The 24729-nt window shown below is 44.1% G+C and overlaps 4 protein-coding genes across 4 annotated transcripts; 3 read left to right on the top strand and 1 right to left on the bottom strand.

Moving 5' to 3' along the window:
• The first annotated feature begins 1021 nt into the window (after positions 1-1021).
• On the top strand, positions 1022-12771 carry lck (LCK proto-oncogene, Src family tyrosine kinase). The gene is made up of 13 exons (XM_084482223.1): positions 1022-1234; positions 2356-2477; positions 3131-3191; positions 3785-3875; positions 4236-4337; positions 4513-4616; positions 5001-5150; positions 5263-5415; positions 6632-6811; positions 9379-9455; positions 11416-11569; positions 11835-11966; positions 12227-12771. Exons 2-13 carry the CDS (start codon positions 2364-2366, stop codon positions 12430-12432), a joined length of 1524 nt encoding a protein of 507 aa, XP_084338349.1. The 5' UTR covers positions 1022-1234; positions 2356-2363; the 3' UTR covers positions 12433-12771.
• Positions 12772-12923: 152 nt separating this feature from the next.
• On the top strand, positions 12924-18149 carry LOC311362137 (putative histone deacetylase 1-B). Its single transcript, XM_084481951.1, has 14 exons — positions 12924-13036; positions 13739-13851; positions 14042-14159; positions 14279-14353; positions 14472-14610; positions 14920-15061; positions 15170-15262; positions 15382-15490; positions 15782-15922; positions 16036-16144; positions 16352-16482; positions 16619-16771; positions 16938-16989; positions 17086-18149. Exons 1-14 carry the CDS (start codon positions 12988-12990, stop codon positions 17111-17113), a joined length of 1452 nt encoding a protein of 483 aa, XP_084338077.1. The 5' UTR covers positions 12924-12987; the 3' UTR covers positions 17114-18149.
• Positions 18150-18301: 152 nt separating this feature from the next.
• On the bottom strand, positions 18302-21315 carry tmem54a (transmembrane protein 54a; the record flags this gene model as incomplete). Its single annotated transcript, XM_084482003.1, has 6 exons — positions 21232-21315; positions 20056-20252; positions 19524-19583; positions 19115-19306; positions 18866-19003; positions 18302-18436 (listed from the first exon to the last, which is right to left on the bottom strand). Exons 1-6 carry the CDS (start codon positions 21242-21244, stop codon positions 18302-18304), a joined length of 735 nt encoding a protein of 244 aa, XP_084338129.1. The 5' UTR covers positions 21245-21315.
• Positions 21316-21612: 297 nt separating this feature from the next.
• On the top strand, positions 21613-24574 carry zpcx (zona pellucida protein C; the record flags this gene model as incomplete). Its single annotated transcript, XM_084481706.1, has 9 exons — positions 21613-22026; positions 22104-22220; positions 22370-22439; positions 22530-22701; positions 22854-22962; positions 23047-23132; positions 23210-23289; positions 23418-24318; positions 24565-24574. 9 exons carry the CDS (start codon positions 21613-21615, stop codon positions 24572-24574), a joined length of 1959 nt encoding a protein of 652 aa, XP_084337832.1.
• Between the last annotated feature and the right edge of the window lie 155 nt (positions 24575-24729).

The following is a 24729-nucleotide window of genomic DNA, read 5'->3' as shown; positions in this document are numbered from 1 at the left end:
TACACATGTAATACATGCAGTGTCTGTCAATGCATGCATTGTGCCACATGCATTCTAAAGTGGAAGAAACATTTGTGTTTAAAATGCAAATAAAGACACAGCTTACCTTTTCAAATTACAGCAGAATCACAATCAAATCAATAAATACTAAAACAAGATAAAACTGTCAATACAATATGTATTAAATTATATATATTATTAATAATATATATTGTATTGATTGGTTGATATTCACAAGTGTTGAAGCCAGAAAGTACATTCATCACATGCTACATACTACATCTTCTCAGTGTTGATGGAAAAACTTAGTTACCTCAAGTGGCGTCATAGAAAAGGACTATTTACGATGCGACAATCATCTAAGCACCTATTTCTGCGTAGACTCTATGCAAGTTTTGGACTGGCTTCCTGTCATTTTCTCTAAAGCAGCAACTCTGTCACCACAGACATCCTTTGGTAGCTGACAATGACAGCACAGACACACAGCATGCAACACTACAGAATCTGACCTTAAAATGAATTCATGAGTGAACGGTCAGAGGTGTTGTGGCCAAGGTCTTACTCAATGGAACCTGAGTCCACTGGTCATTTTATTATGCTTCGGCACTTCAATAAGTGGGAACTTTTTTCTAACCCGACAACCAGGTGAACAACATTCACCTGCATGACAGACAGGAAGGGAACATAACTCATGATAGCGTCACACATAATAAAAGAGGCACAAATGCTCTCCCTATCTGGATCAAGATCCCCCCTGGACTGTTAGCAAATGCTAAAGATCTCAGCGCTAACGTGCAGCTGCAGCACACGCACCTGCTAGCAGAGTGCAGAGCAACCTTTCAACGACAGGAAGCTCTTTGGGTAGCTATCCCTGTGTGTGTGTGTATGTGTATGTGTATGTATGTGTATGTATGTGTATGTGTATGTATGTGTATGTATGTGTATGTGTGTGTGTGTGTGTGTGTGTGTGTGTGCGGGTGTGTGTGTGCATGGGGATGTGTGAGAAGGAGAGAGAGAGAGAGAGAGAGAGAGAGAGAGAATGAGAGATTAGACATGCATCAGAATTCTTTGGTATGTTGGCAGACATCCTCCATGCCATATCAGATCATTATTTTTGGTCAGTTTACACTTATTTTTGTTTAATAATACAATTGGTGATGTAATTTAGTCATGGATAACAATACTGCTAGAGCAATCTGAAATCATTGACAACAGAAGAGTACAATTAATCCAGGTAAGTGACAAAAAGATATGATGCCATGTGGACAGTATGATCTCAGTAAATGTATTTAAAGCAACAAAATCACCCAGCAGAATATACATGATCCGGCAGAATAAAGATTTAAAGTTTGTTTATTGAAAGTGAAAATAATTATTCTCATTTTAGTAGCGTACAATTTGCTGTTAAGACCATCAACGGTAGTTTAGCGAATGTCTTATTCATATTTAAATTAAATTCATTAATATACCCGACAACAGATTATGTAGGATATGAAGGATGATGCATATGTGAATTCTAATATTAAATATACAAGAATACAAACTATTGCTAGACAGCAAAATCCTGATATATATCATAAATATTAGAAAAATGTTTAATGCAACACAACCTTAATGCAGGAAGGAATGCTCTAAACCATAAGCCAGGTGTTTCTTTTGTTTGTAAGTGAAATACTTGTATTTTGTCAAGTAACAAGCAACAGTTTAGCACAGCCTTAACCATGGCCCTTCATTACCATGATGCTAACCCCGCTGTAAGCCACAAATTGCAGATACAAATCGTGGGGTCACCCTGGGTCTTCGTCTTTGAATCGTCCCTTTGGGGCTCTCTTGGGCACAACGGGGAGTTGATACCAACAGGCCAAATCCTCCCGCATTTTTCTCACGGCTTTTTGGGCCTTTGGGACAGACGGCAACTGTGATTAGCCCACTGACCCTGTTACATGAGTGGGCCACTGAGGAGCTGGGGAAAGGCTGGGGAAAGCTGGTTCATGCAGCACGGCGGTGTGAAACACAGCACTCAGCACATTTAAACACAAGATTACTCAAGATTACCCAGTACTTTGGATGACTTAGTACAAAACCGAGATGAATATTTAAATAAAGCCTGTTTTTGATTATCATTAATCATATAATATATGGGTCATATAAGTGTTTGTGTGTGTGTGTGTGTGTGTGTGTGTGTGTGTGTGTGTGTGTGTGTGTGTGTGTGTGTGTGTGTGTGTGTGTGTGTGTGTGTGTGTGTGTGTGTGTGTATGTATGTGTGTATGTATGTATGTATGTAAATGTGTGTGTCTGATGGTCATAGTGTTGTTTTTATCCATTACTCTGATCTGAACTTCCCAAAATTTCCAGTTTAAGAGATGGGATGTAACTGCAGTTCAGGTAATTCTTGCGACGACGAATGGGAAGAACACTTGGATGATGAGTTCTGCGAACACTGCACCTGTCCAGGGGGTCCCCGGTCAGGCAACCCAGTAAGTTGTTTGTGCGTCTGCGTGTCTGCGTGTGTCTGTGTGTTATCATTTGGTCTTTGTGTGTGCATCCATGAATAGTCTTTACTTATTCGCACATGACTAGCTCAAGTATGCAGTGATGCGATCAAATTTGTCAATGGTCAATGTTTTTATTTTAGGGTGTGTGTGCTGTGTTTATTTGAATTAGATTCTAAATTCACTGAATTGATATAGCCTCCATGTTCACGGAGACCATAAATACATATAGTACATGGTAAGTAACTTAGGAATGATTGTAATATGTTCTTATAAACATAGATCATAAAAAACTACAGCCCCAACACACTACCTGTCCAGTGGTGCCTGAGCTTTCGTTTTCCGTGTTGATTTTGATGACATTGCGATAACATTAGTCAGTACAGGAAGCTGCCTTTTGTTCCTTCAATTAATAAGGAGGGCATCTATTCCCTTGAGGATTTGTTTATTTCCCATATTGTATTCTGCTAGCGAAAGAGGAAAACACGATGTGTGCACCACATTGCTGGGAGCCCTGATGTGCATGAACAAAACCAAACAACAACTACAACAACAAAAACACAGAAGATGAAAATAATCATCCTCTTTAAATGTTATGTTTCTGTATCACCTCATATCCCCTTGCTTCTCTCAACCAGTACACGGATGAGCTGATTCCAAACCCGTCACATTGTACTCCTCCCACCTCACCTTTACCAGGTAATGTGATACACTGTGTGTGTGTGTGTGTGTGTGTTTGCGTGTGTGTGTGCGCGTGCGTGTGTGTCCTTACAACAGCCGAGAACACAGAGAGGTCGTATTTTTTTGGTCGTAAACAAACCTCAACCTGACAGACGACAGCCGCTATACTTTCCATACACTTGTTTTCAACTGCGTCAGTCTTGAAGTGAAGCTAATCTTATTCCTGCCTTTTTTTCCTCGCTCTTTCTCCTGGCCATAAATGCTATAAAGGCCTGAGAGTATTACTTTCCATGTATTGTCAGCTCTGTCTGCCCAACGTACTTCTGTGTTTTTCTCCCTTGACAGTGACAAAACATACCAACTTTTGTTTTATTTTGTATGTTTGTGTGTTGGGTATATATATATATATATATATATATATATATATATATATATATATATATATATATATATATACATACATACATATGTGTGAATATGTGTGTCAGTGAGTAAGTGTGTGTGTGTTTGTGTGTGTGTGTGTTTATGTGTGTGTGGGTGAGAGCACTCGATTACTGATCATTATTGATTCTAATCAGTGGAATGACCTATCCTATTTATTTATTTCACAGATAACGTTGTCCTGGCAATATACGGCTTTGCACCCAGTAACAAAGATGAGCTGGGCTTTGAAAAGGGAGACCACCTCAAGATCATTAACAAGTAGGCAAATTAATACATTCGAGTATACAGTCGAGTATACAGTCGAATTTCATTTGTCATCAATAATCAACCTTTCAATCCGAAGCATATGGTTATCATTCATAAACAAAAAAAGCTATAGACAGACAGGAATAGCTTTACAGAAAATGGATCTGGTCTGTTCTGCAGAACTGTCTATCATGTGCACCCTGCATCTCATGCAGCCGGAATGCACACTGCAGACAAAGAAATTCACATGAGCCTGCTATTCGTAGTGACGTTTTCTGCCCAAAGACTAAGGGGATCTGTGTCCAAGTATAATGTGGCATTCCGTGTGTGCATCACCACATGCTCTTGTTACTGTCTTGTGTTGGTTACCAGGGATGACCCAGAGTGGTACATGGCAGAGTCTCTTATCACAGGCCAGAGGGGCTTCATCCCATTCAACTTTGTGGCCGCCACCAACACAATGGAGACCGAGCCGTATGTCATACAGGAAATCTGCACGCCATTCCACACGCTGTGCAACAACTGCGACACCCACTTTCTCACACGCTTTCTTGCACGCTTGTGACACGTCGAGACACACACTGAGGGGAAAGGATGTGGTTAGCCTAGGAGCAAAGTAATGAGAATAATTTTTCTATTTTGGCGATAGGTGGTTCTTTGCAAACCTTTCCAGAAATGATGCCATCAGGATGCTGCATGCTCCAGGAAACATGCAGGGCTCCTTCCTGGTTCGAGAGAGTGAGACCACTCCAGGTTCGTTTTCCATCCCTCTCCTGAGATCCACTGCTCCCAAAAATGTAATCATAAATAAAACCTGACATATATAAATCCCTAAAGAGAGGCTTTTTCCTCAACATCATACCTGTGGCTGGCACACACACACACACACACACACACACACACACACACACACACACACACACACACACACACACACACACACACACACACACACACACACACACACACACACACACACACACACACACACAAATACACACACACAAACACGCCTCAACCCTGTACATGCATGACTTAGGCATGCATGACTTAGTCAAATGACTTAGTCATTTAGTAGACATATACTTATATACTTTAAGGTAGGGCTGCATGATCTCACCCGTGTGTGTCACATAGGTTCATACACCCTCTCTGTGAGGGACTTGGACCAGGAAGAAGGGGACGTGGTCAAGCACTACAGGATACGCAACATGGACGACGGCGGCTTTTACATCACGGCCAAGATCTCCTTCAGCACCATCAGGGAGCTGGTGAAGCACCACAAACGTACGGGAGAAGGGGTCCGCACTCAGGGTTGTACACGCTAATGCACGCTTGGGATCATTAACATCGGAGCGACTGACGCCAGGCCTGTTCTCTCCTCTGCGCGGCGATGCAGGCGATGCGAGCGGCCTGTGCACGAAGCTGCTGGCCGCGTGCCAGTCGAGGGCCCCCGAGAAGCCCTGGTGGCAAGACGAGTGGGAGATCCCCCGCGACTCTCTGAAACTGGAGCGCAAGCTGGGCGCCGGCCAGTTCGGAGAAGTGTGGATGGGTGAGTCAGGGGCTCAAGGAGAGCCAGAGGGGGGCGGGTGGGCTGGGCACGTGGAAGTGTGGAAGGCTACACTACCGTTTAAAAGAAAGATATTAAACATTATACTAATAAAGGTTGGTTTTTCGTAGGAGAGCATTTCCGTCTGCAGGGGCAGATGAAGTCATGTGGGAAATGTGGTTGTAAACACCTTCTGTCTCCATAATCAAAACCATAAAGCCCTTGGTGTGTGGCATTTGCTGATTGGAAATACCCATTAGTAATACCAGTTTCTGTTTCTCAATCCGGCTATGGGCCTTGTTCTTTGTGTGTCAGCCAGAGCAGCTTTAGCCTGGGCTGCTCCGCGTCATAGGTGGCGTTCCCCAAACACAGTCTGTGTCTTCATGAGGACTTGTTGGAGCTGGTCTAGCCTTGAGGGTTGGGATAGATTTTGGGCTATTAGCACTGATAGGCAACAACACTATAAACACCTGGGACTCCTTTTCAAACGGAGCCATGTGGTTGTTGCGTTCAGAAAATGCTCGCTTTACTCTACATTGTGACTGTGGAATGTAATCATGAACAAAGCTTGCTGAAGGCTCTGGGTGAAAGGGAGGATAAGTTGATATGATCCTTGCCCTAATACTTTGTTATCACAATTAGTGGGATTGCTTTCCTTCTTTATTTCCAGCCCAGATTGGAAGCACAATACCGCACTCAAAACATCCCCTTGTACCAGAGCCTAAAATAGCCCTGGTTCTTTTCCAGTCACTCTCTATTTAAAACTTCCTCATCCACATGGCATGAGGGAATTTGATTTCTCAACAGTCACACCCCCACGATGGGAGGATCATTTACCACGTCATGTTTACTCGTGCATGCAGAACTTAAAAAGCTTTTCAGCTTTTGTTCAAAGGTGCCTTATGGCCGAAAATTTGGCTGATGAGGCACACACACGCGACACTGAAATCAGCGATGCCATTGGATTCTGTTAGCTATTAATCACATAACCATGACATAACCCTTTTGCTTGTGCTACTGCCTTAGACATGACCCCTCCCTTCCGTATTAACACTCTAAGCAAGGATAAAAGATAGCTATTGAACGCCTACCTATCGCACCAGAAGAACCACAGGGTATAGGCTTTGGTTTGAGTTCATTCCTCTGGTGGTAAAGATCCTCCTCTCTGATGTGAACGCACACTGATAACGACACCACTGTTGACGTGCGTTTCCCTCAGGCATCTACAACAACGACCGGAAGGTGGCCATCAAGAACCTGAAGATCGGCACCATGTCTGTGGAGGAGTTCCTGGCCGAGGCCAACATGATGAAGACCCTGCAGCACCCTCGGCTGGTGCGCCTGTTTGCCGTGGTGACCAAGGAGCCCATCTTCATCGTGACCGAGTACATGGAGAACGGTGGGTGCCCTGTTTGGACGGTCGGATAATGACAGAGGACATCGACGTGGTACTGAAGGAGTGTTTCACTCTTCCACGCTTCCTGATTGCCTGTCACATACTACAATTTGGACGAATTTGTAATAAGCTAGGGAATAAACGATCCCTTGCAAATTGAATTCAGTCAGCCATAGAGAGCAGGCCTGAGCCTGTTTTACTTCAATTATTTAAATCCCTGCCCTCTTAGAGCACACCACAGACTTCAGAGTCATCGAGCTCCGTGCCTGGAGCTTGGAAGAGTGTGGAAAAGTGTTTTTACAGTCAGTACATTGTACATAGTCTCTCAGGATCAAACATGCTGTCCTATTATGTGAGATTTGAGGGTTGGAGCACATGTTCAAACAAAAGGACAAGCAGGTAACCTGCAGTGTGTGCGTGTCACTGCTCTATCCATGAGTCATGGCCTTTACTCACATGAACTCTTTTGCAATACTCACCGGCGGATTTTGTGTTCACCTTACAGTGAGACATTTACTGTGAGAAACCCAGGATGAATGGTATATATTATTTACAATGCTATTTATTTACAAGAAAGAAGAGACAGAGAGAGAGGGAGAGGGAGAGAGAGAGATCCCAACCATCTATGGGGCTATTTTCAGCCTCTTCTAATGATCCTGCTGCTGAAAATTGACTGCTGAAATGATTTCAGCACTGTGAACCACAAACACACCTTCATCACCTTCCCTTCATCACCTTCCCTTTCCCTCCGCACTGGTGCTTCTTGAGAAAGGGTGTTAAAGTAGGAGAGGGTGATTCACTGGCCCATTGTTCACAGCGAGGTCGAGTTGACCTCTGATGACACATGGCTTCCATCTAGAGTCTGCAGCGCTCTCTTCCTCACACGTACCCACCGAGGGAGAACAGCACGCAGACACATGCACGCCGACGGGAACAACGCCGATACGCAGAGGAATACACAGCCATGACACACCAGGAACAGGCAAACGCTCCTGTATACACACGCACAAACACCCATAACATCCCGCACCACCCGTGCTCGAGACCTTTGCCCCAGATTTTCTTCTCTTTCTCACATTTCAAAGACACAAATACCGGGGAAATGTCTTACAAATAACCAGGCCGACCGATTAAAGGGAGCCCATTGTGACAGGTGTGCATAGTATTTAAGGCCCATTCAGAGATCAACACCCAAAGTCAGCCTGCGAGCGGGAAAAAAAAGGTGTTCATCAAAACCAAAAGCTATCGGGTGTTCGTTTCCTGTCGGCCTTCAAAGGGCTTGCCATCTTTCCGAGTCCTTTACACCAACGGGAACAATAAGGAAGTGCATAGGAGTTCTGTTGTCACTGGCGCAACAACAGCCTCGCTATATGGACCTGAATGGAGTGGCTTTGTATGCTCTTCTATGAGAGGCCTGTAAAGCACCAGTCGTGTTGAGCCTTTGTCTGCCGACCACGTGTGTACGGTATACAATTGTCGTCTCTGTACTCAGGAGGGAGGATGGGCTTGCCGTCCCCATCCTACCAATTTGTTCAGTTTTCTTTTTATTATTATTATCATTGAAAGGTGGAAAACAACAGGCGAGGGGAAGCAGCCACGTTTCCATCGGTGACCTTGATAAAGGCCGCTCCTCTAGGCTCTCAGACTTCAAAAAACAGACCCATTCCGGACTTGAGCTACAGACAGTCCTCCTCTTCCTCTTTCCTGGTTGGGTCCTCGGCCCCTCGCTCATGGTATTTCCTCTGACCTGACTTGGGTGACTGCGAGGGCCCTGTGAGGTATTGTTCTGTCTCAAACGTACCGATCAAACCCTGAAAAGACAAGCAGTGGCCAATGGCCAACGGCTGTCAAAAGCACACGCAGAGGCCTGAGTAATGCTCACCGCACTTCCTGGCACCGTTAGGTTATCAAGTTTGAAGAGCTATTCTGGTCCCCCGCCATCTATTTCTGTCCTGTGGTTATGGACAGAAATATGAAAACAAAAAATGATCTAAACAATGTACGCTTCTAAAATAACCAACGTGATGAGTTCTTTTTACTCCCTCTACGTGTTGTTATAAGCTTCTTCTGACCAGCACCCATAAATATATTACTATAATAATTATGCATTATAAATATATTATGATAAAAGAAAAAACCTTCTTCATGGTATGGTTCCACTCTTTAAGTGTGCTCCGTGCTGTAGGATTTAAAGCCAGACATAATGGGATGTCAGATACAGCATGCTCACCATTGACCACAGGGAGCAGTATACAATCCCCCCCCATGGGAATCCCCCCATCCCATATCTCAATCGATTGCGTAGGCTACATGGAATACAGAGCAGAACCAATTCAGTCGGAGGTCGGGTTGGTGGGTCAAATCCAACTCAGTACATTTTACTTTGAACTTGGTGTGTGTGAGATGGATGGTCTTAAATTGACCGTCCTATCAGTGTATGTGCATCTGATTGAAACCACATTATCTGTCAGCTGATAGGCGACACATTACTAGACCAGCTACGCCCATTTGAAAGAAACACTAAATCATTTGGGTTAAGTTAAATAACTGTATTAACTCTTGTTTTACAGGTAGTCTTGTGGATTTCCTTAAAACGACAGAAGGAAGCAATTTGACTTTGAGCACCCTGATAGACATGTCCTCTCAGGCAAGTGAACCTCTTTCTCTGTACCACCTGTCCTTTAAGGTCGGGCAGCAAACAGACTTCTATTTACTCTCTCACTTCCTATTATCGAAGCGTGATCAGGAAACCTGTGGTAATGAAACATGCACGGCTGTAATCGCTCAACAACAAAAGAACGGCCTATGGTGTGTGTGTGTGTGTGTGTGTGTGTGTGTGTGTGTGTGTGTGTGTGTGTGTGTGTGTGTGTGTGTGTGTGTTTGGCTACGGGGGTTGAACAGAATATCAACAAAAGTCTAGACATCAATGGTGTGTCACAAACTACTACCTCAGGGGATAAAGAACCCTTGGTTTAATCACTTGAACCCTTGGTTTAATCACAATCAACCCTTGGTTTAATCACCCTTGGTTTAATCACAGCAAACAATCAAACCCTACATCTATCTGATATAGCTAGTCGAGCACTGAGACTAATGGTGTTGTATACTTCAAGAGCCACAATCCAGAAGTTGTGTTGTGTGTAACCAGATATAACTGAACACCAGGAAGGGCTAATGTTTGAAGACGCCTTACTGTTTCAGGCAGAAATGTGCACTGGTAGTGGATGAGGCGTCCCCATGAATGCACGCGCGTGTACACACACACACACACACACACACACACACACACACACACACACACACACACATACACACATACACACATACACACACACACAAACAAATATTAGTCACAGTGGCAAGTCAATACAGGAAACATATCAAAGGGCATTTTCGGATGCACTGAACAACACAGTCAGACTTGCCACTGAAACTACCTTTTACCGGCACTACATATTAATATAAGCAGAATACTATACAACTAGCATAATATTGTAGAAAGATAAAATATGAAAGAAAAAAATAACAACAATCCATATATATATATATATATATATATATATATATATATACACAATATACTGTATATATGAAGATACATTTACTAAAAAGCCAGTAAGAGTAATACTACACAGAAAATCAAAAACTAAATCCAATTATAAACAAAATCGAAATTCCCATTATGTGCAGATCCGGCAAAAGGCAAAATCATATGCAATTATGAGCGAGAGTATCCATTATTATGATATTTAGGTAAATAAGGTAATAAAGTGACATGTAAATGTGAGAAAGTTTGTTGTATTAGTGTGATATGGTATAAGAGTTAGGGCACCACATGAAGGGTATAGCCCAGCAGCGTTCATGTGGTTTCATGTTATGAGGAGGGTTCATATTCATGCTAAACAAACATGGACATCTCAGTTCTCAGCCAAAGGCCAGGGGGGCTTATGTCACTTACATGGTAGATTCTCACGTCTGTAAGGAGCTCCATTTACCCAGCCATGTCCATGCTGAGTATTCACACATGCACACATAGACACCGATACAAACGAGGTATAACACATGAATGCCAGATTTCCCTTGCTCAAACTGTGAACAAATGTGTATGTGGGTTGTTTTTACATGCCAATGATACTTTCATCATGCAAGCCCTAAAATGACTTCAAAAGTGCCGTCATATTCATTGGAATTCCCGGCCAGTCTGGGGAACGTTGTAAGGTGAAAGATTTGAGCCTAATCCGGAAAGAACACCGACCTTTAGTTGGAACGGCTGTCTAACCTGGGCGGGGTGTGACGGCAATGCTGCTGAGGGCTAACGTGTGGAAGTGGAACTCCCTTTCTGCAGGAATCTCCCTCTTCCCTGCCTGTCGCTTTCACTAGCTCTTGTACGTACTGCACACAGATGCCAATCTAGGTCCTTGTGCATGCACCTTATCTGTCACATCAAACACAATACCTTTGTTATGATGGCTAGAGCAGAAAACACATAAAACTCAACACATACACCAACACATGCATGAATTTGGGCGCACCCATGCACGCACACACATGCACACACTCACACACACACACAGTGCACTGTGCTAACCATGTAGTATCCCCTGCAGGTGGCAGACGGCATGGCTTTTATTGAGCAGAGGAATTACATTCATCGAGATCTGCGTGCGGCCAACATCCTGGTGTCCCACGAACACATCTGTAAGATTGCTGACTTTGGACTGGCGAGACTTATCAAGGACAACGAGTACACAGCCAGAGAGGGTAACAAGTTCTCTGTATCTTCTTCCACATCTCCCCTTCAGAGCTCAGGAGTTACCTGACTTTTCTTAGTCTAAATATTTCAAAAGCAGATGATGATAACATTCATATTCAAATACATGTTCACAGAAACACACGGTTTTTCATGGTATGGCAACACAACACTTTTTTTCGTCTTGTGAAGTGAAAAAGTTTCACAGTGCATGCGCTCTTGAGATATTTTGAAAAACAGTCTATGGCGCCACCAAGTGTTTCATTCTCTCCCTAGGTGCAAAGTTCCCCATCAAGTGGACTTCCCCAGAAGCCATCAACTTTGGCACGTTCTCCATCAAGTCTGATGTGTGGTCGTTTGGAATCCTCCTGACAGAAATAGTGACGTATGGGCGATTACCTTACCCTGGTAAGGCCCTATCCTTTGTCTTCTTACATGATTGATTACCATTTCTCATGCAACACGTAGGTCTACTTAATATACAGTAGCATTTGTACTAATATGCCAAATTTTTCCAATTCAACTCACAAACTAACAACTAACATATCTAAACAACTACCTACCCAAATGTATAAAACACTGATTCACAAGTCGACACTATTCAAACATCCACAATCTGAGATGATATGGCACTGCCTAATATCCCACTCCATATCCTCTCCTTCCAGGGATGAGTAACCCGGAAGTGATCCAGCATTTGGATCAGGGCTACCGAATGCCACGGCCGGAAAACTGCCCAGAAGGGCTCTACAGCATCATGTGTATGTGCTGGATGGAGGAGCCCGAGAAACGCCCTACCTTTGAGTATCTGAGGAGTGTTACGGAAGACTTCTTCACAGCCACAGAGAAGCAGTATCATGAGCAGCCATTCTGAAGAACAGAGAAGACAGACCAAAGATTAAAAGGACTAAATGTAATGGGAAATAACGTTTTTGTTGTGATAGCTTCTAAACCATGGGCCTCTTGCATATGAAATGTAACATCCAAAGACCGATCCCTTGCCTTATTTATTTGGGCAAGCTCTGTACAGGGAAAGCGCACTTCCAACTTGCTAGAAATGCTGCAGAATTAAAAATTGTAAATATATTGCTTGATCTGCATTTCACTTGTAATACCTTTCACTTAATAATGTCAATACAATTACTTCAGGTCTTTACGTTGTGCATTAATCAATTAATAAATATCATCCATGAATCTTGGATGTTAATCAAGATGTTTTGCACAAGAAATGAGTCTATGCTTGGTTTGTTGCTGTTTGTTGCTGTTCCTGAGTGGTGCTGGTTGTGGCGGGATATAGACGTCAACGCCCCCTATCGTCTGGCTCGACCTCTGATTGGCTCTAACGACGTGCAACAAACTATCATCTCTAGCGCTTTTACAAGGCTTTTTTTTTGCCAACACGGTTTGCAAAGCCATCAAAAAGACTAAAATGGCGCTGAGTTCAAGCTCCAAGAAAAAAGTTTGCTACTATTATGACGGTGAGTGTTTATTTTGTTGCGAATTTAGCCGCTGCACGCTCTTATCAATGGCATCTGGCGTGCCGATGAAATAATATCCTGTGAATTGTGTGTACTGCTAGTAGCCATAGCCTACCAGCTAACAGCTAGCCTGACTCGAAAGCAATCTCCAGCCAGACATCCGCAAGACTAAACACAATGTTGCACATTGAAAACATTATCCTTTTTTTTGTTCACGTAATGCCCTGTATACGCTTACTTCATTTCCCGCTTGAGCATTCCGCTTGGCTGGTTAATCGTCAATTAGCGTGGCCTAATTGAGTTCTTCATTTAAGTAGTAACTAGCAAACGAGCTAACAAAGGATGTTACTTGATCATCACCTTTAATTGCAATGGTCACTACCCTCTCGGTCTTATAACTAGCTGGTTACGTAGCCGCAGACTTCAATTAATGCATATTCAAATATTCGGGTTCGCCGACGTTATATTGACCTGATTAACGACCCTATTTCTGTGATATCAGCCCCTCCGCTTAGTTTTGCGATGCTTAATCACATGCGTAATCTGCCGTAGTTGGGATCATGGTTGTGGAATTCTTTGACGGAAACTCTTCATGCTGCATGATGAGTGCATTAACTATTTGGCTGTTTATTTGGATTTTGTCCAAATTATTTTGTCTTTTGGTGATTGCATATAATATGTCCCGTATTTTCCCCATTCCAGGTGATGTCGGGAATTACTATTATGGCCAGGGACACCCCATGAAGCCCCACCGCATCCGCATGACCCACAACCTGTTGCTGAACTATGGCCTCTACAGAAAGATGGAGATATATGTAGGTTATGTAAACCATTCCCCTGTATGAGTGAGGAGACATTCTGAAAGCAGTTGATGGGCATTTTGAAGCTAATTGTGTGTGTGTGTGTGTGTGTGTGTGTGTGTGTGTGTGTGTGTGTGTGTGTGTGTGTGTGTGTGTGTGTGTGTGTGTGTGTGTGTGTGTGTGTGTGTGTGTGTGTGTTTTTCAGCGTCCTCACAAAGCCAATGGTGAAGAGATGACCAAGTATCACAGCGATGACTACATTAAGTTTTTACGCTCCATCCGGCCAGACAACATGTCTGAGTACAGCAAACAGATGCAGAGATGTGAGTTTAACACGCCTATTTCTTTTCATAACTTCACTTAAATAATGTAATTTCCAAATAAAAACCTAGTCCAGCCTTTGTTATTGTTCCAAGTACTATGCTTTACTGTTGGTTCACAGTTAATGTGGGAGAGGACTGTCCAGTGTTTGACGGCCTATTTGAGTTTTGCCAGCTGTCCACGGGAGGCTCTGTTGGTAAGTGTTCCTATGTATGCGCCTCCGCTGTGTATCACAAAAATCCATGCCTATAGGCTGTTGTTTTTTCTTGTTGAGTGCAACCATAAGCAATGTGCTAATTATCTAACCATTCCAGCGGGTGCTGTGAAGCTGAACAAGCAGCAGACCGACATAGCCATTAACTGGGCTGGAGGCTTGCATCACGCCAAGAAGTCCGAAGCCTCGGGTTTCTGCTACGTCAACGACATCGTCCTGGCTATCCTCGAGTTACTGAAGTGAGTAGTGCTAGAGCCATGCTTGTTATGAAATTAAGTGAAGAGGGTGCAGCATGGAGATAATATTTAACATTCCAATTTTCCATATGGAGGGAAGCCAGTTACTTCAATGGTTCTTTAATTAACCAACCAATTAGCATTAATTGTTCTTCCATATAATAGAAACCAAATCAGCACTCAGCTACAATCTTATGCGGTCAAATTTCTAATATCTACAGAAGGGAGAGTGAGAATTAAGTCGGCAACAGGTAGCCTCTATGGGCATGGTGTCAGTGAATTAGTGGGTAAATGTTGGCGTCTGTTCCCCAGATACCACCAGAGGGTTCTCTACATTGACATCGATATCCACCACGGAGACGGCGTGGAGGAGGCCTTCTACACCACGGACCGCGTCATGACTGTGTCCTTCCACAAGTACGGGGAGTACTTCCCTGGCACTGGAGACCTGAGGGTAAGGTTCACCAACACATTCCGAATTCCCCTCTGGTCAGCGTAGTGAATGTGTGTCTGTCATCTTGTTATATTTGTTTAATATGTAAAATGTTTCTTTCAAATTCAGGACATTGGTGCAGGGAAGGGAAAATACTATGCAGTGAATTACCCACTGCGGGACGGGATTGACGACGAATCGTATGAAGCCATCTTTAAGCCGGTGAGTAAAGCAGGTCTAAGGGTCGGGTACCAAAACTCAGTGTTTATTTTTTGTATGTGTCTTCATTATGGGTGTTGTCTTTTCTGCAATATTTAACTGACTTTGTGATGCTGGTGTAGATCATGGCCAAGGTGATGGAGATGTACCAACCCTCTGCTGTGGTGCTCCAGTGTGGAGCAGATTCCTTGTCTGGAGATCGGCTTGGTTGCTTTAACCTCACCATCAAAGGTACCTTCACCTCACTTCTACTGGGGATGGGTCCGGTAATTGCCCATAGTTGATGAAGAATATTATTGTTAATGCATGGCAAAAATAGTCAATGACTGACAATGGACCCTCGTAGTGTCAACCGTATTCAGCAATAATAATATTTTTTTTATATATATATATATATATATATATATATTATTATTATTATTATTATTATTATTATTATTATTATTATTATTATTTTTTTTTATTTTTTTTTTATTTTTTATTTTATATATAATATTTGTATTGTATCTGTTATGATCTCAGGCCATGCCAAGTGTGTGGAGTACATGAAGAGCTTCAATCTGCCCCTGTTGATGCTGGGCGGAGGAGGCTACACCATCCGTAACGTGGCCCGCTGCTGGACCTACGAGACGGCCGTGGCCCTGGACAGCCCCATCCCCAACGGTCAGTCTGAAGCGCCTGCTTTTTCCCCTCCCTGCTCCTACATCACCTCCTACACCCTGGCTATGGTGCATCACTGACGGTTCCCTAAAGCGACGATGTGCTTGGCCCCGCAGAGCTGCCGTACAACGACTACTTTGAGTACTTCGGGCCAGACTTCAAGCTGCACATCAGCCCGTCCAACATGACCAACCAGAACACCAACGACTACCTGGAGAAGATCAAGTGAGTCATCTGCTGTAGTGGGAGTGTCTGCTGTGACCGTCCTCATAGGGTATTTCAAAGCATGGTTGCATTGTTCGTATTGAAACCGTGTATATTGGTAGGTTGAGGCTCTGTCAGGTGTACACAGCTGCAGACTGTCAGATTGTATGAATCCCTGCTACCAAAAGGTCTGTGTTTAGAGTGCAAACAGTGTTCTTTGTCCCACAGGCAGCGTCTGTTTGAGAACCTGCGCATGCTGCCCCACGCGCCCGGTGTGCAGATGCAGGCCATCCCGGAGGACGCCGTGCAGGAGGACAGCGGTGACGAGGAGGAGGACGACCCCAACAAGCGCATCTCCAGTACGACCCCCCCCCCCTCCCCCTCCGCCACCTCACCTACCCATCAAACGCCACACAGCATCTCGTCGGTTCTGCTTCTCGTCTGTTCACCTGTAGCCCCTTGACCGAGCTCTTCCGATCGTTTCTCTTTTCGTAGTTCGGGCCCATGACAAGCGGATAGCGTGCGAGGAGGAGTTCTCAGACTCGGAAGACGAAGGCGAGGGAGGCCGGCGGAACGCAGCCAGCTTCAAGAAGGCCAAGCGCACAAAGACGGAGGGCGAGAAGGAGGGCGAGGAGAAGGAGAAGAAAGGTGCGGTTCTTTACGTTTTCGATTTTTTTATTTTTTTATTTATTTTAGTTGACGACGATAAGGTTTACTATGTATATTATCCGACATCTGTCGGCTCATGACGACCCAGTCCCAGTAGACATTGAGTTTATTTTAAAATTAAATTATATGAATGTGTCCATTACAGAAGTGAAGGAAGAAGAGAAGCAGCCCGAAGAGGAGAAAATGGACACGTCAAAGTGAGCGAGCGCACACGAGCACTCACGTTGCCCGTCCGGTGGAGGGAGTGGCCAGTGGGAGCGCTAACCTTTTCCATACTCTTCCTTCTTCTACAGGCCGAAAGAGGAGTCCAAGACGCCCTGAGATGGTCGACTCCCGGGGGACCGGGGTTAAGTGTACAGAAGGAATTTGGAAATAGTGGTTGGGTTTTATTTGCCCCCTCCTAACCATATGTATTTTCAGTGCCAAACTGGAAATTAATGGATGAAGGACTATACTTTTTTAAAAGGTATGCTCCTTGGGTCCTTGTAAGGTTTAGTTTTTTTTAGGTTAACTATTGACTCATGCTCTTCAATATGAAAGGTGATTTTTTTAATTTTTTTTTTATGTATTTCGTTTTTTTTGTACACTTTTTTTCATTATCTGCGATAAAACCTTGCTTTAATCCTTAGAGGTTGAGTAGAGTGTAAAAATGGTTTAGTACATGTATCCTTTTTATACGCGTCCTTTTGAATTCAATTAATTTAAATCATCAAAATTGTGGCTACTTCAGTTTATGTATTTTAGTCCCATTTTTGTCCCGTGCCTTGAAATGTTTTCACAAGATGGTGTATCTCACTGTTTAGGGGAATTTGACAAACTTGACATAATATACCCCTAGCGTTAAAGGAATTCAGTCCTCATAAAGGACCTTTTACAATATTAAGTTGAATAGGTTGTATACATATGAAATGGTCCTAATATAGTCACTGACACCTTAGCTGGAACCTTTCTGTGTATTGAGCCTGTAGAACTCTGATCCCTGTCAGATTCCATAGAGTCCCCTAGGTTATCTTGGGACTTGAATGTCCAATGTGCTGTATTATATTCCTTGTAAAAGGGGAGGTAAGAGTGCTGTATATTGGTTTGTTCTTTGAACATTGTTCCACAAGCCTGCTCGTGAAGTTTGTAGCGTTCTGGGACACACTCCAGTCTGTATTGACCACACGTTTTAATAAAAAAATAGTAAATAAATGTTCACGTGAATTACCATCTTGAGTCCAAAAGCACATTGTGCACATGGGGCAGTTGACAGTATTTCCTACAATTACAAAATAAGAACAGCCAGCATTTACAACATTGTTTACAAAGTACTTATACTTTCAAGATAAATTGATATTTTCTCATGTGAATAAAACAATTTGGTCCCACCAAGTCCTGACTATTGGAAACTTATTTCTGTGGTTGCACTACACTTGTCGTCTCCCTGTGCAGTTGGGTGGGAGCTTGCTTCAGCTCCAGTGTTTCACCGCAGCAGGTTTTAAGTTCTCTCTGGAAGGTGACCTGGCAGGCTCAGAGCCAATCGCTCCGCCCTGCTGAGGTGGGACGGTCCAACAGTTCATGTTGCTCCGGAGGCTCCAGCTCTATGTCTGGTTCCGGGGCCGAAACCACCGATGGTGCGGTTCCATACTGTCTCTGAATGCGAACCTGAAATGGTAAGACAACCAGCTTATCACACGTTTTACCGACACGCACGAAAAAGCAGAGCCTGTTAAGGACAGTCATGTGGGTGTGTTCCAATTCAGGTTCTAAAGTCATTCTAAACCACTGTGTCTTCCAAAATCTCCAGATGAGCACTAATGTACCCAGTGTACAAAAAGTAAGTAAAACCTTAGACAAAGCCTTAATCTTCGGCTGAAAAGGCAGCAGATTGATCATATATCTGTATCCTATGCAGACATTTTAGAAAAACGTCTGACTGTCATGGTTGCTGCAGGTCATCCAACAGTAAATGATGCCAACCTGAGCTGCTTCAGCTCTGCAGCTCCACACTGCTCCTGTCCTTGACCACTACTGTCATACTGCTGGTCTCCATAGGAGTATAGTGAACGATGCACCAAGTGTATTGTGGCTTACCCTTTTAGCGTTGCGAGGCCTCTTGTGGCACGGGCAGAGATATAAGGAGGAGGTGCAGAGAGCAAAGCAGCGGAAGGAAAACACCACCTGCACCACAGACATCACGATGAGGGGCACCCAGAGGACTATCGTGGTTCCCTGGTAGAGATAACGGGTGACAAACGATAAGTCGTCATCAGGATAACACTTAACATTGCTGTCTTGGCTGCTGGTCCCGGGACATGTAGGCAGTCTTTATGTCTGACTCACATAGATCCGGGTGGGGTCAAAGGGGCATTCGTAGGTGATGCTGGAATAGCCTTCAGCATCAGGAAACTTGCAGTGGGTCAACAGGCCCCGCCCATTGTGCATTATGGCCTTCACAGTGGAGACCGTGACACCCAGTGCAGAGGCACTTCCTAAGAGGCCTGATATGAAGCTTGTGACCAACAGGGACCATTTCTACAGGAAGAAAATGGCTTTAATGAAAGTCATTGTCAACTACCCCCCACAAGACACACTGATACTACCACGATTGTCCCACTCCCATCTTTACAAACATTATGGTAATATGAATCTCCAAATGAGAAAAAAGTAGAATATGTGTTTATAAGTAATTTGTGTTTTATTTGTGTATTATTAAGTTTGAACAAGTGTTGGGTGTAGGATGGTTGCTTACCAGAGACGCTTTTCTCTTGTTTTTGGACAAGACAATGGTAAGTATTCCACAAATGATTCCCTGCAGAAAAGCGAGGATAACCAAATGCTATGTTAGCTGGCAAGGGTATGGTTGGCAAAAGCATGGTAATAGTATGTATAAATATTGGTGCATAAACACGAAGAACAAGAGAGTAATCCTACTGTTTCTAGACTTCTAGACCTGCATGCTTGCAAATAAAATGGAGGCCTGCTATCAATATTAAATAATTCTTGTTCTAGTACTGTTTGAGTTTTCCTCTGTTGAAGATGTCTTAAAGTGGTAATATTATGCCACCAGGTGTGAGTGCGATTAGCACTAAGGCACAGGAAAATGCAGATTTTAAAGGGCTTGTAATGGCTAATCACACTCACAGGTTGCATAATATCACCCCTTTAACAATTTGTTATGAACATTGCTACCAGCACTGTCCTCATGCAGGCCTGTAGGGGTCAGTGTTCGGTCACAAGTGTTCTAGAGTCCGCTTTGTGAGACTAGTGTCCTACTAACTCACCAGAAGGCCAGCCACAATAGCGATCACATTGGCGATGGCGTACACCATGGTTCGAGCCAGTGCGTGAACGCCGATGTGCCTGAGCACAGCGCCGTGCACCAGCGCACTCAGCAGGAAGTTGATGTGACCCACCAGCACCAGCCCAAGGCCCATCTTCATCAGGGCCTTGCTGTCCTTGAGGCTGGTGCAGCATACTCCTGTTGGGGGGATCATCGTCGTCATCACAATCTTAACACCTCATGTCAATTCTCACAAACATCTGCAGGGAGACACTAAAGGTAGATTGGTTAACCATTAATTAACTTTGGTTTATGCAGTAATAAGAATTATCATGTTGCATTAACATAGGGGTTGGGGGAGAACTTATTTAGTAATGTTTAAATGAATAACTTTGTTAACATGAACACCATTAGTAAACATGAACACCATTGATAAATGATTAATAGACACCTTCGTTTACTGTTTATTAACTGTTAGTTAATGCTTATGACTGCTTAAACTAATGTTAATGAATGTACCTTTATTGTAAAGTGTTACCATATATTTTGTTAAAACCATATGTTTTGTATAAAACGGATAATAAAGTAGTGTGTGTATTGTGTTGCGTCTAGTCACACTGGAAACACGAAAAAGAAGATAATCAGGTTTTGGGACAACTGCCACTTTACGCCAAGCCCCTATTGGTCATAAACAAATACATTTTGTCGTATCCGGATCACATTATAGTAGGATACTGCGAAGAGAGTAGGCCAATGCAAATGATAGTGAATTTGTGACCCGAGCCACAAATGTATCGTTTTTAAAAGGGAACAAAGCCTAAAGGGCAGGGTGTCAAACATTCACCAACTGGTGCGGGGGGTCCGGGGAGAGACCTATCTGTTGATCCACAATTTCACCTATGCGTCCCATTAACCTCTTTCACTTGTTAGCCTATTTGATATGTTGATACTCGGCATATCATTGCTCTTAAATATGAATGTGACCTTGGACACTGATAAAAATACATGGCAAAGAATTTATTTTGAATGCGCGGACCAGTTTACGTTACTGCACTGATGACCACGCCTAAAAGGTTGTCGGTAGTTTGGTGCCTAAAAGGTTGTCGGTAGTTTGGTTTGCGCTCTGTTTCATGCATAGGCCTATAATTATAACGATAATCAGTTTAGATATACTTACCAAAGTATACCATGATTTATTCCCGGTTTTCCTACAATTATTTATATTAGCCGCGTCATTTCCTTCCCTTTTAATCCAAAAAGCTTCTTCCTCTTCTTGCCTCCTCACCTGTGTTGGTAGTCTACACAGCAAGGGGCGGAGTCTCGGCCGCAGCTCCGCCCACCGCACCTATGTTGTTCTGAGCTGCATGTTACGCTCTAAAAGGGTGAAGGTCAACGAGTACCTACCTAAGTAGGGTTTCATTCACAAAAAAAAAGGATGACCAACTAGCATAATTTAATTTGATGATTACACACACCTGTGCGTGCTCACCGTCGGTGCGTTGTTAAATGCAGACTTGTTTGTCTTTCACAGAGAGCTGAAGGAGGTAGCCTAGTGTGCATGATGTTGATGCTAGGTGTATTCTTGTTGTGTTTTGGCGCGGGGACTCTTCTACCTTTCCACTCGACATTAGAGAGCCAGATTGCAGAATTGTCTCAGGAGATTTTTGAAGATGTATTCCGTTTTCGACCTGACATGGATTTTCAAGTCCCGTACGACACAATGTTCAGCTCCTGGCAATCTAGCAGACCTGATTTCCACATGCTCACAGAACTGCCTCCCTTTATGAGTCTTCCCAATGTCCAGGTGTTGTGTAATCAATCACAGCTAACGTTGCTGGTCGATAAGGCATACGGTGGTGTCAAACTCAATGAAGATGAGGTGCAACTTGGCAATGGGTGCAATGTGAATGGAGTTCTGGAAAACCAATTTGTCTTAACTTACGACCACACAATGTGTGGCACTACTCGTGTGGTGAGTTGTAGTCCTGTTTCAACAATGTTTTCACTGCATAAGTAGGCAATTTTTTTGATGCAGACTTTGTCTTGTAGGTCCAGAGTGGTTTGGAGATTTTCTCTAACTTTATTCATGTTGATCCGAAAAAATCAGTCTTGAACTGGTGGCTTACTCCCGTCACCCTGCCTATTTCCTGCACCCCACACATGCAAGTATTAAGTTGATATATTATACTTGTAGGCATCAATCAGACAACACCTACCCACCTATCTGCTACCAGTGAGCAGATATGAAGTATGAATATAATTGGAGCTGATTGGGCTTTTTACACAATGTTCTGAATCAAATGTTTTTCAGGCCTCCTAGTCCTAGCTTTCCATTCCCACTGGAATTACCCAAAGAGTGGAGCTTTGTTATACAACCAATGAATTGTGGGTATTGCTCACTTATTTTTTTAATTTAGGTTTTTCATTGTGGATACAAATAACATATTCTGCTAACACCATCTTCTTCCTAAATAGCGTTCTGGACCCAGACTGCCCATTCCAACTTCTATGAAAGGGGTCAAAATATACATTTCCAGGTGACTGCCAAAGCAGGTCTCCACCAGCAGCCTTTCCTCGAGGCCTGCTTTGTGTCTCCATCCCCCGACCCCCACTTCCAACCTCGGCAAGCGGTTGTGCTAAATAAAGGGTAAGCTGTTGGTAGAGCGCCACCTGGCTCACCTAGGGGGTGGTTTATGCAAAAGCCCCATGTGAGACCCGACACTCCATACTATGACCCCTAGTACCAACACATTTGGCCTACACATGCGGCCTAAGAAAATACCTTGTATATTTTTTCAGGTGTGCTTCAGTTTCTTCGGACTCGTCTGGTGTACTGGTGGAATACACTGCTCCTACAAGCGAGGGTGCCATTAATCTGGTCCTGCACACTTCTACTCTGCCTTCAGAGGTAGGTACTTTGGCCGGGTGCTGTGCTTGGGCTGCCCCATTGCTTGGTGTGCTTAAGGTGATTTGTCCTTGTTTTGTTCACAAGGTGTACATGCACTGTAGTGTGCTGATGTCTGCTTTCGGCATCACCCCGGGATCCAAGTCATGCAACTACAACAAGATGGAGTCAAGGTGCGTAAAGGATGTGAACACTTTGGGTGTGTTTGTGGAATTGTTATCTTGCTAATGGCTGACTTGATGTTCTCCAGATGGGAGGAGCTGAGTGGAGACCTGGAAGTATGCCGCTGCTGTAGCTCACAGTGTCAAACACTTACACATTTGAACATGGGTGAGTGCTTGTCGATTGTAGAGCACCGAATTTAAAATGCACTTAATGGTAAAGTGTAAAAAGGCTATCGATCTTAAAATGCTAGCGGCAGATTAGTTGAGTTGATTAGTTGAGTCTTGTCATTTCAGCTACACAGGCTATAGTCAGTACTGGCCCATTCTACTTTGTGGGGAAGGAAATGGCAGAGGCACCTCTGAAATCGCTAGCCCATCTTGGTAACTCGTTCCAGAGTTCAGGTGCTGAGGCCATGCAGTCTGACGCTGCTTTCGCTGTGGTGCCTGAATACCAGGCCTCCTCAGCCCCCAGTGTGCAGGACAGCGGCGTGCAGTCTGAAGTGAATGAGATCCCAGGAATCCCCTTGGATGCTCCCCTAGGCGTGGCTCAGGGTATGGTGATCCGGAGCCAGGGCCCAGTGGCCAGGCTAACCATGTGGCTACCAGGGAGGCTGAGAACTGCCCAGCCATTACCTGAGCCGGAGGTGACCCCTTCCCTGCCAAATGCATCAGAGGCCCCAGACTCTGGACTAAATGAGATCCAAATCGACCCTCCAGCTACGGGCGAGGACCTTCTGTTGCTTCCAGGCTCCGACAAGAGCAATGGAAAATATGCAATTGTTGCTGATATGGGAACGCCAGCAATGGTGGACGGCTATCCGATTACTGAAGCCTCGGAGAAGACCTCCCTCCTGGAGGAATCCAAGAGGAAAAGGTGGGGCTGGAGACCCAAGGCCAAGGGGGATTTCAAGGGCTTGGCAAATGTGAACAACCTGAGTGAGGAGAAGCGGCCTGAGGAGCGCTCCAACCTGCGCCGGGATCAGATGGATGCCAACGCGAGCGGCTCTTCTCCTGTAATCCGCTCAAGAGTGCAGTTTACAAAAAGCGTGGACGGGTCTCAGACGCTGAGCTATGAGGAGGACGTGATCAAGGAGAAGGATAAGTCCAAGATGCGAAGTTTGGGGAAAGATGAGCTTGTCCATGGGAGCCAGAAGACGGGCCAGAGGGCGCTCTACACCTTCTTGGAGTTGTTGACGTATGATTTATATATATTCTTATATTATTTTTGTTAATTAATTCAACACAATTTGGACTAATATATTTTCTCTCTTCAGGAACATCAGAGCGGAGTAAATGTACAGAAGCTGCAGCTGTCCAATGTACATAGGCCTATATTAAAATAAACAGCCTGACTCGCCATGTTCGTGGTCTTGATCATTTTGTGTATATATTTATTTATTGAGTCTAGTTGTACTTCCATTTGTTATTCAAACGCCCACAGTCGCATGTAGCGGTCTCACCCAGATGTCGCTGTAGGGAACATGGCTGTGTGGTTGCGACGACAGTGTGCGCGCTCCCTTTTACACTGCCCGCTCCCCTCTTCCCCCCCCCCCCCCCCCCTCCCCTAGCCCAAGTTTGACCCTTCCTCTGTACCACCACTCGCCAC

This window comes from Micromesistius poutassou (assembly GCF_964030765.1).
Source record: "Micromesistius poutassou genome assembly, chromosome: 17".
NCBI classification, from domain to species: Eukaryota; Metazoa; Chordata; class Actinopteri; order Gadiformes; family Gadidae; genus Micromesistius; species Micromesistius poutassou.
This window is presented reverse-complemented; position numbering and strand designations above follow the sequence as displayed.